General features: G+C 37.6%; 1 protein-coding gene across 3 annotated transcripts in view; it reads left to right on the top strand.

Moving 5' to 3' along the window:
- The window catches only part of LOC106077963 (ATP-dependent RNA helicase DHX33), a 39,146-nt gene that overhangs the window by 18,189 nt on the left and 6,136 nt on the right, over window positions 1–14,821 (top strand). For all 3 annotated transcript variants that reach the window (XM_056032845.1, XM_056032844.1, XM_056032846.1), the window contains exons 16-17: window positions 180–284; window positions 2,321–2,454. In XM_056032845.1, coding sequence (XP_055888820.1) covers window positions 180–284; window positions 2,321–2,454 — 239 coding nt within the window. The remainder of the gene's footprint in view (window positions 1–179; window positions 285–2,320; window positions 2,455–14,821) is intronic.

Genomic DNA, 14,821 nt, shown 5'->3' with positions numbered 1-14,821 from the left:
AATATCTCTAATTGTAAAATGAACAACTCCACCATCTGAAATCAACATTTGAAACTATAACATATATAGAAGTTTAGGAGTTTTAATTATGACAAAAATTTTTTTTTTATTGCAAATTGACTAAGACAATAATGAGTTACATCAATAAGACACATAATTATTTCTTTTTATTTTGTCAGCGCAAGGAGTGTCTAGAGTCTCATCAAAAGTTCATGTCCAGTGAAGGTGACCACATTATGTTATTGAACATATACAGAGCGTACAAGTCTGTGAATGGCAACAAGGTGAAGTTGTGAAACATAATTTATAACTTATGTTTCTTTTTTTCTGTAACAACAATCACTAGTTAGTATTGCTAAGAATTGTTTGTTTCATGTAACTAAACATTAATGTATACTTCACAACACTTTCCATCAGTTAATAACCTAGGATACCAATATTTCCATAAATATTGTTACGAATCTCACTATCCAGGCTCTCCGCAAACTGCACCATACACCACCAACTTAAAGAACTTGACAAGTCAGGGCTCCAAAATAACGTAAAGGTTTAATGTCCATAAATAACAGCCAATACTGTACAATTGGCAGCACGTAGAACAGTACAAATAGCTCTGCGATAACAAATATCTCTCCGATAACACCGTTCCGCCGTATCAAGTCTTGCACTGGCCTCTCTGTCTCGTTCCGGGCTTGCACTGGGTTCAACAGTTCGGGACTGACTTCACACACTTGGGCTCGTTGTGTCGGACTCGATCACAGACCAAGATCAAGACGCCGTTCGTCTCAACTGTACTTGACAGTACTCCGCACTGAACCGTCGTAATGCTCCGTACAGAACCACACCGTTGAACTGTGCTGTAGTCGACCGTGTTCTGAGCTCCTGTCGTGAACCCGCTTTCTGAACCTTGCTGTATTGAGCCCCTTTTCTCGACCGTCTTGACTGCGACACCTTCGCTCTTATATAGGGTCCCTACTGGCCTTCTCGAACCGGACAGAACGCCCCTCGACGTTTCTAGGTAGTCAGATGACTATAACTCTCGTGACGCTCCTGAGCTCTGTTCACGTCGGCGATCCTTCCCGAACTGTCCTGTTGACCCTCGACTCGGCTGACAGTCGTAACTCGTCACGCTTGACCGCTCGTCTAGCGCTGGCCTGGGGCAATTTGTGTCGGCTGACTACACACACACCACTTCCCCCATCTGTGCCACCACCAGGTTTATAACAATATATACTTCACAACACTTTCCATAAGTTAATAACCTAGGATACCAATATTTCCATAAATATATACTTCACAACACTTTCCATCAGTTAATAACCTAGGATACCAATATTTCCATAAATATATACTTCACAACACTTTCCATCAGTTAATAACCTAGGATACCAATATTTCCATAAATGTATACTTCACAACACTTTCCATAAATTAATAACCTAGGATACCAATATTTACATAGGACTTCTTTTCTTCCAGTGCTTCTCTCTCAACACCAGAAAAAAAAAAGAGAGAACCTTTTTACTTTCATCCCATTGGGTCTGTCTCTCCACACAGTTTTGTGATGATGTTTTTACTCTAGAAAGTCTAATGTTGTTTTTAGCCTGGGTCTTCAATATCTAACTTTACAATGTAAGCATCCGCACAATCCTGATACAGTCCCAGCTGCAATGGGCAGACCACATCTGCAGAATTGAAGATCCCCATCACATCCCTAAACGACTCCTGTATGGCCCATTAAGGAATGGGAAGCGCTCACAAGGTGGACAAAGAAAACGCTTCAGGGACACCGTCAGAGCTTCTCTGAAAGCCTTCAGCATTGATCCAACCACCTGGGAGACAGAAGCACATGTTAGGGCATCATAGCATCGCGCTGTGAAATCTGGCGCACAAATTGCAGAGGATAAGAGAACAGTGCTGGCAGAAGAAAAGTGCCAGAGAAAAAAACAAGGTTAACTACACTAGATCCAACTGGAATAACCTGTACAGTGTGCAGCTGAAAATTCTCCAGCCAAATCAAAACCCCAGTGCAAAGCCCTCAGCCCCCTTGATGACAAAAGGGTCATCATTGAACCACGATGGACAAACTATATTACAAAATATATATAATAAAGTTCTACCACTCTATTGTTAAGACCTTTCATTAACAAGGATTAAAAAACAACATGCTTGCTTTTTTTTTTTTTTTAGTAATCTGACTAGTGAATAGTTGTTGTGGTGCCTGCCCCTAGATAGTTGAGCTTTATACTCTTATATACAAATAGTGAAGCCAATGCAGTTGTCTATGTTTCAACATGTTGCTGTTGAATTATTTCCCCAGAGTTGGTGTTTTGATAACTTTATCAACTCCACCAACATGCACAATGCACAGGAAATCAGGAAACAGCTGAGGGAGATTTGTGAGCGGAATAACATGACATTTACCTCCTGTGGGCGGGACACGACAACCATTAGGTAAATATAGTCTGGTTTCTGTCACATGATGAAGTCTTCAGGTGTGGGTAGTAATATACTGTTATACTTCCTGTTCAATGTTGGGTGGGTTGACTTAAGAGTTAGATGGATTTGTGTTCCTAGAAAATATTTGAAAGTATTTGAACGTACTTTCTGAGACTAGTTAGAGTAAACAGATGAATAGTCCCTGTCATGAGAAGTAATTTCATATCTGTTTAGTCAAATGTAATTATCTTCTTTTTTGAAGTAACATCTGTACTGTATAAGAAGATAAGTCTTCTTTATCTGCTCTACAGTCATCTGGGTTGTGTATGGAAACTTTTAATATAAGCTGGTGTATCTTTGATATGCTCTTTTGTATATAAACTACTGTGAGACTTAGTGGCTGTGTGACTGAGAGATTAGCTATGACACTGACATTCATAGTTTGAAGTCTTCCTGGGACAGATCTATGTATTACTGAGTTGTCTTATTATAGTCTGCATTCTTTTTGTATTTTCAAAGGGCATAAATACAGGTGCAGATTTTATTCCTGCCATAAAACTAAAAACTCAAATGTAAAAACCGTAAAAAAATGTTTGGCTGCTGTGCCTTGGGAATTTGAATGCAGTAGAAATGTCTGACTTAATAAGGATGACCTTCAGTCCACCATGTCTCCCTATTTAAAAATGGAGAAAAATCTGACCCAGGAAACTACAGACCAGTATCACTTACCAGCATCACATGTAAAATCCTAGAACACATAATATGTAGCAACATCATAAACCACTTAGACAAACATAATGTCCTCACACCATACCAACATGGCTTTAGGAAATATAGATCATGTGAAACACAACTAATAGGACTAATTGATGATTTTTCAAAAGGTTTAGATAATAGTGAACAAATAGATGCTATCTTACTAGATTTTTCCAAGGCTTTTGACAAAGTTCACCACCATAGTTTGCTTAAAAAATTAAAATATTTCGGCATTAATGGTCCACTGCATCAGTGGATTAAAGATTTTCTGATAGGGAGAGAACAAACTGTAATAATAAATGGCTCTAAATCAACACCGATAACAGTAAACTCAGGTGTACCTCAAGGAACTGTCGTAGGTCCACTACTATTCTTAATTTACATAAATGATTTACCAAATTGCATTTCCTCAGGAACAAAAGTCAGATTATTTGCAGACGATTGCATAATATATAGAACAATAAAAACAACACAAGACACAGATATTTTACAAAGAGAATTAGATGAATTACAGAAATGGGAATCAAATTGGAGCATGTCTTTCCACCCAGAAAAATGTCAGATGTTAAGAGTAACAAAAAAACTAAAACAAATTAATTCCACTTATCTTATTCATGGTAAACCAGTAACACAGACTAAAAATGCAAAATACTGTCATGGAATCCACATATTGATGAAACTATAAAAAAATCAAACAAAGCATTAGGATTTATTAAAAGAAATTTCTATAAATAAAAAAAGAACATAAAACTAAAATGTTATTTAACCTTGGTTAGGCCAAGAGTAGAATATGCATCCTCCGTTTGCAACCCCTCAACTCAAGATAACATTAAGAAACTGGAACAGACACAAAATAGAGCAGTGAGATTCATAACAAACGAATATTCACTTTTAACCAGAGTAACACCTTTAGTAAAATCACTAAATTTAGAAAGCCTTCAGGATTGAAGACTCAAAAGTAAAGTAGCAACTATACATAAAACACTGAACCATAATTTTCAAATACAAAAACAAAATTTAATAAATTACTCAGAAAGACACAAAGATAAAAGCACATTCCTCGTCCCATATGCTAGGACAAATTTGTAAAAATACTCCTTCTTCCCTAGTGCTATTAGAGCATGGAATGGGTTGCCTGAACTAGCCAGGAAAACCAGTGACTTGGCAGAATTTAAGTCATCGGTTAATATGCATGACTAAATGCATGACACATAGGACGTAATCATCTTCTTTTTTGAAGTAACATCTGTATTATATAAGATAACTAACATCATTAATCCTACCTAACTACATAACTCAATTCTATTGTCAAGTTAACTCCCCAAATTTGCAAGTCTTTCTTGCATGTTGCCATAGGTCATCTTTTACTATTTGAGTTTCCAGTTGAGGAGCAGCCATTGCAATTTTCTTGCTCCTTGCCCTATTCTTGTTGCACTCTTGAAGTCAGACATGGTCAGTAGGTGACTTTGTTGCAGTAGGACCTTAGTTCAAATATGGTGTGAATTTCTTCTCAGGAGATCTTTTTCAGTCAGATCTATCTACTTTTTCATTTTTCCTTACCGTGTCTCTAGTCGACTGGTTTGGACGACTTTTGCGTCATTGTCATCTGTGATGGAATAACTATAAATAGCTGTAAGGTGTATCCAGTGTACAGAATGAAAAGAGTGTTGCTAAGCTAAGCTAATTTTTAAAGGTAAATAGTAGTTTTCGTATATAATCAAATTTTATAAGCTCTTCCATTTGTAGGTTTATTTATTTTTGTTGTTGTTATACAGTTTGGCAACATTGAAGATCAATTAAGTGTGAACATTGTTTAGTTTATTGTGAAAATTCCCAATTGATGAAGTATTTTATTATTTTCATTGGTCAGATTATTTATGTTTTTAAACGTTTCAGTTGCCACATCGGACTTCATTTCAGTATAAAATTTTATTACGTTGTTGATTTGGGTGTGCATCCTGTCTAGTACCTGGCATAATTTTTTGTGTGTAAAAAGTGATTGATTATTTTAATGGCTACACAACATTCTCATTAACCTTTAACCTCATAAACAAGTGAATTGTCATTGTGTGTGTGTGTCATTGACTTGACATAAATCCTCTTGTTGCTTTACAAATAAAAAGATGAAGTCCCTAGAAATGTAACAAACATTATTTTCAGAAAAAATAAATATCCTCAGGGTTCTCTATTTCTTTCTCTTCTGTCTTCTCCCCTGTCTTCTCCCCTCTCTGCTGGTATTTTCACTACACCTTTACAAATCTGCTGGCAAATAAAAAATCATAATCATTGATGTGCATCTCTGTCTGAATATTGCTTTGCAAGCTTTTTCAGATACACAAATGATGTAGTTAAGACTTATATTAGATAATAGGTACTGTCTCTATTGTTACTATATCAGGGAACTGAAAACAAATGTATAGCTATTACCAAATCTGGAAATATAGGCCAAGTGCTGGCCAACTAAGTCGTTTTCCATTTGGCATGTGAAAGCTAAAATGGTAAAAAACTTTATTCTCATAAAAAGCACCTTAATGCTGAATGCATTATTTGTTTATTTGTTCATTTATTTCTCCATAAATTCGGTAGCTTACGGGAAAAGAAGATTTGTTCTTAAAAAAAAGACCCTTCTATCACTTATATGTCTAGAAATGGCCGCCTCTCCCTTCTATCACTTATTTGTCTAGAAATGGCCGCCTCTCCCTTCTATCACTTAATTGTCTAGTAATGACTGCCTCTCCCTTCTATCACTTAATTGTCTAGTAATGACTGCCTCTCCCTTCTATCACTTAATTGTCTAGTAATGACTGCCTCTCCCTTCTATCACTTATTTGTCTAGTAATGACTGCCTCTCCCTTCTATCACTTAATTGTCTAGTAATGACTGCCTCTCCCTTCTATCACTTATTTGTCTAGTAATGACTGCCTCTCCCTTATCTTTTTTTTTTCTTTCTTTCTTTCAGATACCTTTCTACACACTTTCTGACATTTACGAATTTCTGTCCTGACAAGTTATTTCTTTTTAATGCCCCGATTTAGCGTTATCACGGACGTTTAGAGCTTTTTAGTCGGCAGCTGGAGAGTAGATCACTGACATTCATAGCCATTGTAATTGTTCCACTTACATCTGCTGAACTTCATTGCATGTAACAAAGAGGCATTGACTGCAAGTTAATCAAAGACATCTGTCGCTAGCTATTACCGTCATTATGGTAAACGCTGTTAGTCTTTTTCACCCTTCACCTATCCCTTAATCTGTTGGACTTTTGGGGCACCACACAAGATCCTATTGCTTTCCTTACAACGTGACCATGATGGTGTAGAGTAGTATTGATTAGAGGCCAGAAACCTTTTCGGCTTGGGGGTCCATATGAATTTTCGACTCACGTAAAAAAATGGAACCGAGAATTGCCGGATTCAATGGGCAGAGTTTCTCTTGTCCAGACAGCACGGGCCGGAGGTGGCCCCGGTGATTTCGTTTGGCATCACTGGTATAGACTATTAGCAATGTTATGGCTTGGAGTATAAGGAGTGACCAGGACCTGCCTACCGTTACTTAACATGCGTATTCGTTGCGCAAAATCCCTCAGAAATGACCGCCAGTACGCAAATAGGAATTTAAACCGTCGCGTTACGCATTTCGTATCTTTTTTTTTTCTCTCTCAAAACTAGCTTATGAGTGGTCACGGAGCTCACGCGAGGCTGCACAAGGGGGGGGGGGGGGGGGGGACAAATAATTTCATAGCCTTTTTAATTGGTCCAAGATGCTGCTCTTAACTCAAAACATTAAGAAACCAGACAATGCGAAAAAAAGAGCGATATTTATAACAAATAAATAGTTGGTTTGATTAGAGTAGCACCATTAGTAAAATCACTAAACTTAGAGACACTTCAGGACAGAAGACTAAAAACTAAAGTAGCATTGCAAATATATATATATATATATATATATATATATATATATATATATATATATATATATATATATATATATATATATATATATATATATATATATGGCTCCTTCTGTCTCGGAAGACAGTGGATGCGCCTAGATGAGTCACTGGTTTTGGTTTCGTCTTGAGACGGGGCAGAATCTGGTGTTACTAATGAAGCTATCTGATAGGGCAGCTTTCTTTCTCTTGTCTAAGGAAGCTTCGTTTCTTTTGCTCTCGACGAGGTTCGAACCAGCACGCACAGTCTGTCTCCATGCTGTCCGGTCTTGGGCCATTTCCTCCCATATACTTTCGTTCATGCCTGTGGTTCTCATGTCTAGCTTGAAGACATCTCTATAGGTTAGTCTTGGGGCGGCCCTTGGGTCTGACTCTCTCCGCAAGCTCAGCATATAGAATGTCTTAAGGGATTCTTCCACCTGGCATGCGGGTGTCAGAAGAGCGTAGATGCTGTGCATATTGGCCAGTTTTAAAACTTCCTGGTTGGAGACATGATTCCTCCAGGAGATGCACATTAGGCATCACATGCAGCGTAAGTGAAAGCTATTTATTCTATGCTCTTGGCGCATGTGTGACGACCAGCTCTCACTACCATAAAGAAGAGTGCTCACAACACAGACATTTTAGACTAGAATTTTGGTTGCCGTAGCCAATTTGGCCTTTTCCCAGACACGCTTGGAGAGTTTGGAAAGTCGCAATGCAAGAAAACATAAATCACTTAACCATAATTTACAAATACATACAAAACCTAATAAAATACTCAGAGACCCATCAGTGGAGGTTGATCCATTTATGTTACATTGTAACTAGAGCGAATGTCCGTTTTCCGTTTCGCAATTTAACTAGGGCGAGTGTCAAAAATAAATAAAATTGCAGCATACACACGTTGGTTAATAGGACAACTCATGATTCCACTGTACGGAACACACGTCATCAAAATGTGTGTTGTTGTTTTGTTATCGTTGTTTCAAATGTTAAATTCTCCCCCCCCCCCCTCTTTCGTTTCCCAACCTCGTTCAAAGAACATAGGGAGAAATACTCTATGAGTCACGTGATAGAAACCAAGCCAATTTCTGTTTGTATGTCTGAGAAGGTGATGGCCTTCAGAGATCTCACCTTATGGCACATTAGTTGCAGGTCTTGGTGTTATTTTAGTTGCTAGGGCAACACCATTTCTGTGTTCTTGTTACCTGGTCCGTGGTCCGTTTCTTGCCTGTAGTTTGGTCCATTACTCGGATTTGTGACTCCTGAATAATAGTCTGTAATAATCTTCTTTTTTTCCATTCATTGGTTTCTTCATCTTATTTATAAAGTGTTTTTTTTTTATGCTGTATTCATTTCTTTTTCTGTTTTAGACCTTTTAGATATACAAAAATGTTTTACTAGATCTAGTAGTTTTAAACATAGGTTTTAGTTTCCCAACTAGTTAGCGTCGCTGCGTCTGTCAAAGGGAAGGTAGAATGGTCATGCCAGTGAGGGCACATGTGGCCAGGGAGAGAGGTCGGTTTCAAAAAGTGCTAATTTATACGAAATTATTAAATGGATGATCCTTTTGTCCATGGCATTGTGAAGTATTTAATATGTCAGGACATTCCACCTGTTTCCACTTTATCACTTGAGTGACTTGGGATGGGAAAGGTTTAGGACAAGGACATGATTAAGGACATCGACCTAATTTGGGATATGTTTTAGGACATGTATTACACTTTTAACATTCCTCTACCATGTCCGAGCAGACGTGAACGTGGTATGACCACGTGATCACTTCAACAACTACTCTGGCAGAGCGACGGAATACTTAAAACAACAGCCTCGGCTCATCAACTGTTTACAGCAACCACCTGTGCAGAGGAGAGGGGAGCAGCTTCCATTGTAGTGGTTGTTAGGATTATTTATAAATCCCCCCTCCTCCCTAAAACAAAATCACATTCAAGTCACTTAGAACTAATGTTTCAGCCTTATGGATTGGAGGGTGTCCACTAGTGTCCAGTCGCTCGGGTCGCCCCCCCCCCTCCTCCTGTGTGTTTATATAAAGGTCGTCTTATTGTTAATTAAGTTAATAGCTGAATAAAAGAAGAGCCCCCCCAAAAAAAAACTACTAATAATAATCTGATACAGTTGTTCAATTTAGCGCCACCTGGCGATAGACACTTGTGCTGAGTTAACGCAGGAAATCGTGGGACACCCGATCCAACCACCCGCCAATAAGGCCCGTTTGACCTTTCCCCAGCACGAGCTGTTAAAGCGTGCGCGCGTCGCTCCGCACGTGCCCTCTACCCAGAGATAGAAATAGGATCTACACCCGGATATTGTAGTCCTGACCTATATAACATAAAAAAAAACAACAACAACCGAGTGCCCTTTAGAGATAGGAGGGCACCTTTATTGTCGTGTTGTATGTCTCTGGAGTCTGGGTGACTTTATACTTGATGTGTGTTGTATGCATGTATTATTGGCTAGGATGAAGAGGTAGCGTTATTAAAAACCAAATGAACCTCGTTGCAGGCCTAACTAGCTCCGTGCGCTCTCCTAGCCACAGTCTAGCCACAGTCACATTGCACACAGATATAATCTATACGGCCCATGATCAGAACTGATAACAATAGCTTAATAACTGAAGCCATGCGTATAAATGCGTAAACAATCGTAGTTGTAATACCTTATGGCGTGAAACCCAACACTAAAGAAATGTTATTTTTTTATTATTGTAGAGTCCCTTGTTGTTGTTTTTTGTTTATACAAGTTGAAAGTACTCTTTACCATTAATGTTATCTCCTTGTTATGGTCTATGGGAGTATTGCTGTAATGCAGGAATTGGCAAACTAGGCAGCCGCCTAGGGCCTCCAATTGGTGGGTGCCTCTCTTATGATTATGAACACTGTGTTTTAGAGAAGAAATAGCGAAACGTGTACTAAATGTTATTGTTGGAGTACACTTGCATTCTTAATAAATGCATAATTTTAGTGTTTTTTCCTCAATGTTATTGTTGGAGTACACTAGCTTCTTAATAAATGCATAATTTTAGTGTTTTTCCTGTGTTTATTTTTTATTTTTCTATTTCCTGGGACCACCAAATTCATTTCGCCTAGGGTCTCCTATCTAAGGCCGGCCCTTCAAGCAGTATATATATATATATATATATATATATATATATATATATATATATATATATATATATATATAAAAGGTTTACTTGTTTCTACCAGGTGGTCTAGTGACTGGCATGTAATACTTCATAATGCTCGTACTATATATATTACCGAGATGACGGCCTTGTGGTTAAAAAAAAAAATGATGGATACATAAATACGTTTTTTTTTCGTTTCGTTTCTTTTTGTACAGAGTGCATCGCTCTGTCTGGCTTGTCCATATTTTTTAACTTCCGAAATTCGCTGAGCTTGCAGCTACCTGTTAATCTCGTCTGCTGCATCATATTGTCTCCCCCCTTTTTTTTTTTCATCCCACATTCTTTCCCTTGTTTATGTTTGAACTAAACAAATATTTAAAATTAGCATTATCCACCGTCTCCGCCCGTTGATTTGCTGAAATTTGTTCCCATGCTATATATTGTTGTTTTTTTTCATGGACACCTCCCATTTTTTTAAACTACTTCTAACAATATAATGGACCCCCTTTCATTTTTTCCTTACCTATGACAATACATTCCTTTGGCCAGCTAAATTCTAGTATCGATCATGTTGAATTGGACCCGCCCATCAATTCGAGCATCACGTATGTGAACAGCGCTTTATAACCTTAGAAAAATATTCCGAAAAGAAAATGCTCGCGCTTTTTTTTTTAACACCACGTGTTTTGTTTTTCATATGTATATGTACAGTATGGGTACAGTATATGTACGGTATGGGTACAGTATATGTACAGTATGGGTACAGTATATGTACAGTATGTGTACAGTATATGTACAGTATGTGTACAGTATTGGTACAGTATGTGTACAGTATGTGTACAGTATATGTACGGTATCGGGGAAAAAAATTATAGCTACGTTATCAAAGAGCCGAAAGAAGTCTTAGACTTTTATCATCATTTCTATAGATGCCATGATGAAACAGTGTGGCTTGGGAAAACGATAAATAATAAATAAGTTGTCGTAGACCAAAGGGAAGTAGTAACAGGTGACGTTAGATGCTCGTATTTTTTTTCGTCCACCATAAGTGAGAGAATTAGTGATGAGTGACTGAGGACTATTGCATGATTGAGTCCAACAATTTTTTTTACAAAGCTTATATCAACTCGGTCTGTCTGGAACATGTTTGTTTTTTTTTTTTAATGTTATTTTCTCTCACACCCTCTGATCAAGTTTAAACTTTAAACAATTGTACCTGAGGAAACGTGAATATAAAAAAAGATTAACAAATTCACTAACTACTGTAATTCTTTTGTTTGTGTATCAAAAGGTGGAATAAATACTCTATGAGAGATATTGCTGTAGATATGATTTCATTCCCCTTTTTTTTTTTTTGTACTCTTTTTTTTCCCACTTTCCATACTCGGATCAAGTTGAAAGTTCGCACAATTAGTTATAGTCGATGACTATACACAAATCAATTGTAAAAAATTCATTTTGCTTGTTTAATTATTAGTAACCCACCCCCCCCCCTTTTTTTTTCTCTTCTGACCGCACTTCCCTGTGGTAGAAACTGACCAAGCCTGGACATTAGTTCATATTTCGCCCAGCCCAAACTTCGACTCACGAAACCCTCGCTTCGGGTAGGAAGAGGAAATCCTGTCGCATATTTTTTTTGACTGCCCAGACTTCCTGATTCCGTCTCGATAGGTCTGTATGCTTGACCTGCATGCTAGGCACTACGCATAACAACAGGGTTTCTGTCCAAGGCTTTTGCAAGAGAGGATCTGAACCTCTCCAGCCCTCACTCAAATAGAGTTGATGATGATAATGAATTAGTTCCCAATCAGAAATACAAGTGGGGAGGCGTTGCGTTGTTTTTTTTTCTCCCTATGTCCTGAGTGCCTTAAGAAAAATGAAATAGCCATAGCCATAGGTAACAAGTTTAAAACAGGATTTTTCATGAACATGTTTTGAACAGCAAAGTGTATCTAGCTAAGACCAATTGCAACCTGTGGGCAGTTTAGACCTGTAGCTCGTTGCACGCCGCAGGTGCGATATCACAAACTGTGACGTGGCAACGCGCTATTGGTGTAGACCAGGGGTTCTAAACCTGTGGGTTGCGACCCATTTGAGGTCGAATGACCATTTGCGAGGGATCGCCTAAGACCATCGGAAAATTGTGTTTTTTTTTTTTTTTTTTTTGGGGGGGGGGGGCTATTTTCACCGGATTTTTAAAAAAAAATATATTTTGTTTGTCTCTAACGTGTTGTAACAAGCATATTTGTTTTAAATGTCGTAGGTTTGGGAAATTATTCAGATTATATTATTATTAAACAAATTATGAAACGATCGTCAAGTATCAATATAATAAAAAGTGGGAATAACAAAACTAGATCTAAGTACACTGGCATATAGCCAGAGGATACGAATGACACTAAAGTGAATGTATCATCATTGAACGTAGAAGTGATTTTTAGTGGTAGTTACTTCTTTCTGTCTTGTTTATAAGTGTTATTCGATAAATATTTCTTGCGCACCACATCTCCGTTGTTGCAGTGTACTTTTTCAACCAACGAAATTTACTGTCCATTAAATGCGTCGTAACGCCATTGCGGAGATGAAACATTTCTATGGAGATGATCTAATCACATAGTGAAGACATTTTAACTCTAGCTAAATCCCATTTACCTAAGCCAATGAACGAAAAAGATTCTATGGCTGGGAGGGGGGGGGGGTCGCCGTCTAGTTTAAAATTGTATTGGGGGCCGCGGAGCTAAAAAAGTTGAGAACCGCTGGTCTAGACTGTCAGGTTTCGACATCGCAGGTCATTGTTCAGGCCTTCTATTAGGATTGGTCTTGAGCTTGCTAGCTCGCATCATGAACATATTGATGCAAACCTGCACTGAGCTCCATGATGAACATTTTAGAACACATGTACAACTTCCATTTTTGCTTTTGCTGGCCACGTTCAGTATGATAAATTGATTTTATTTTTGTTTTGCTGGCCACGTTCAGTATGATATTATATTGATCTTATTTTTGTTTTGCTGGCCACGTTCAGTATGATATTATATTGATCTTATTTTTGTTTTGCTGGCCACGTTCAGTATGATATTATATTGATCTTATTTTTGTTTTGCTGGCCACGTTCAGTATGATATTATATTGATCTTATTTTTGTTTTGCTGGCCACGTTCAGTATGATATTATATTGATCTTATTTTTGTTTTGCTGGCCACGTTCAGTATGATATTATATTGATCTTATTTTTGTTTTGCTGGCCACGTTCAGTATGATATTATATTGATCTTATTTTTGTTTTGCTGGCCACGTTCAGTATGATATTATATTGATCTTATTTTTGTTTTGCTGGCCACGTTCAGTATGATAAATTGATTTTATTTTTATTTTGCTGGCCACGTTCAGTATGATAAATTGATTTTATTTTTGTTTTGCTGGCCACGTTCAGTATGATAAATTGATCTTATTTTTGTTTTGCTGGCCACGTTCAGTATGATATTATATTGATCTTATTTTTGTTTTGCATGGGTGTATTTGAAAAGGTCTCGCTGCCACACGTGCAGTGTTAGAGAGTTCCACTGGAGAACGAAGTCTTAGGAGGAACTGAACTGCGTGGGCTGATTGCTCTCAGATAATTATTTCACGCGATTATGATTTCATTATCTCGGACTCACTGGATTCCTGGGATTAATTCGCACAAGTGCTACTTCTTCTCAAGTGCCATTAGAGCATGGAAAGGGTTGCCTGAATCAGTCAGGAAACATCAATGACTTAGCAGAGCTCAAGTCTCTTCATTAACATACACGACTAGATTGGCAAAACGTATTCGCGAAGAGCGTAATTATCTTCTGCTAAGAAAGAAAGTCTCTAATTTATAAGTGCGTTATGCGAGGAGGCTGTATTCAGAGAGAGAGAGCAGCAACCGGATAATATGTGAGTTCCTTAAAAACCCTAAACTAATACATAGCAATGTTAGCAACATAAACATATTTTGAACAGCAATACGTACCAATGTTAGCAACATGAACATATTTTGAACAGCAATACGTACCAATGTAGGCAACATGAACATATTTTGAACAGCAATACGTACCAATGTTAGCAACATAAACATATTTTGAACAGCAATACTTACCAATGTTGGCAACATGAACATATTTTGAACAGCAATACATAGCAATGTTAGCAACATAAACATATTTTGAACAGCAATACTTACCAATGTTAGCAACATGAACATATTTTGAACAGCAATACTTACCAATTTTAGCAACATAAACATATTTTGAACAGCAATACATAGCAATGTTAGCAACATAAACATATTTTGAACAGCAATACTTACCAATGTTGGCAACATGAACATATTTTGAACAGCAGGTTAGCAGCACCAATTAACATAATTTCGAATAAGTTTCGCAATAGCCAGACTGTTCCAGTTAGTCTGTGCCCCATGACTTTTGCCAAAGTTGGCACTAGATCACTTCTACGATTTTTTTCTTTCGTTTCCAGTTTACAATTTCGAAAAAACATGAAAAGCTGCCAACTCATTTATTTTGTTTGTT

Source organism: Biomphalaria glabrata, chromosome 6 (genome assembly GCF_947242115.1).
Source record: "Biomphalaria glabrata chromosome 6, xgBioGlab47.1, whole genome shotgun sequence".
Classification (NCBI taxonomy): Eukaryota; Metazoa; Mollusca; class Gastropoda; family Planorbidae; genus Biomphalaria; species Biomphalaria glabrata.
This window is presented reverse-complemented; position numbering and strand designations above follow the sequence as displayed.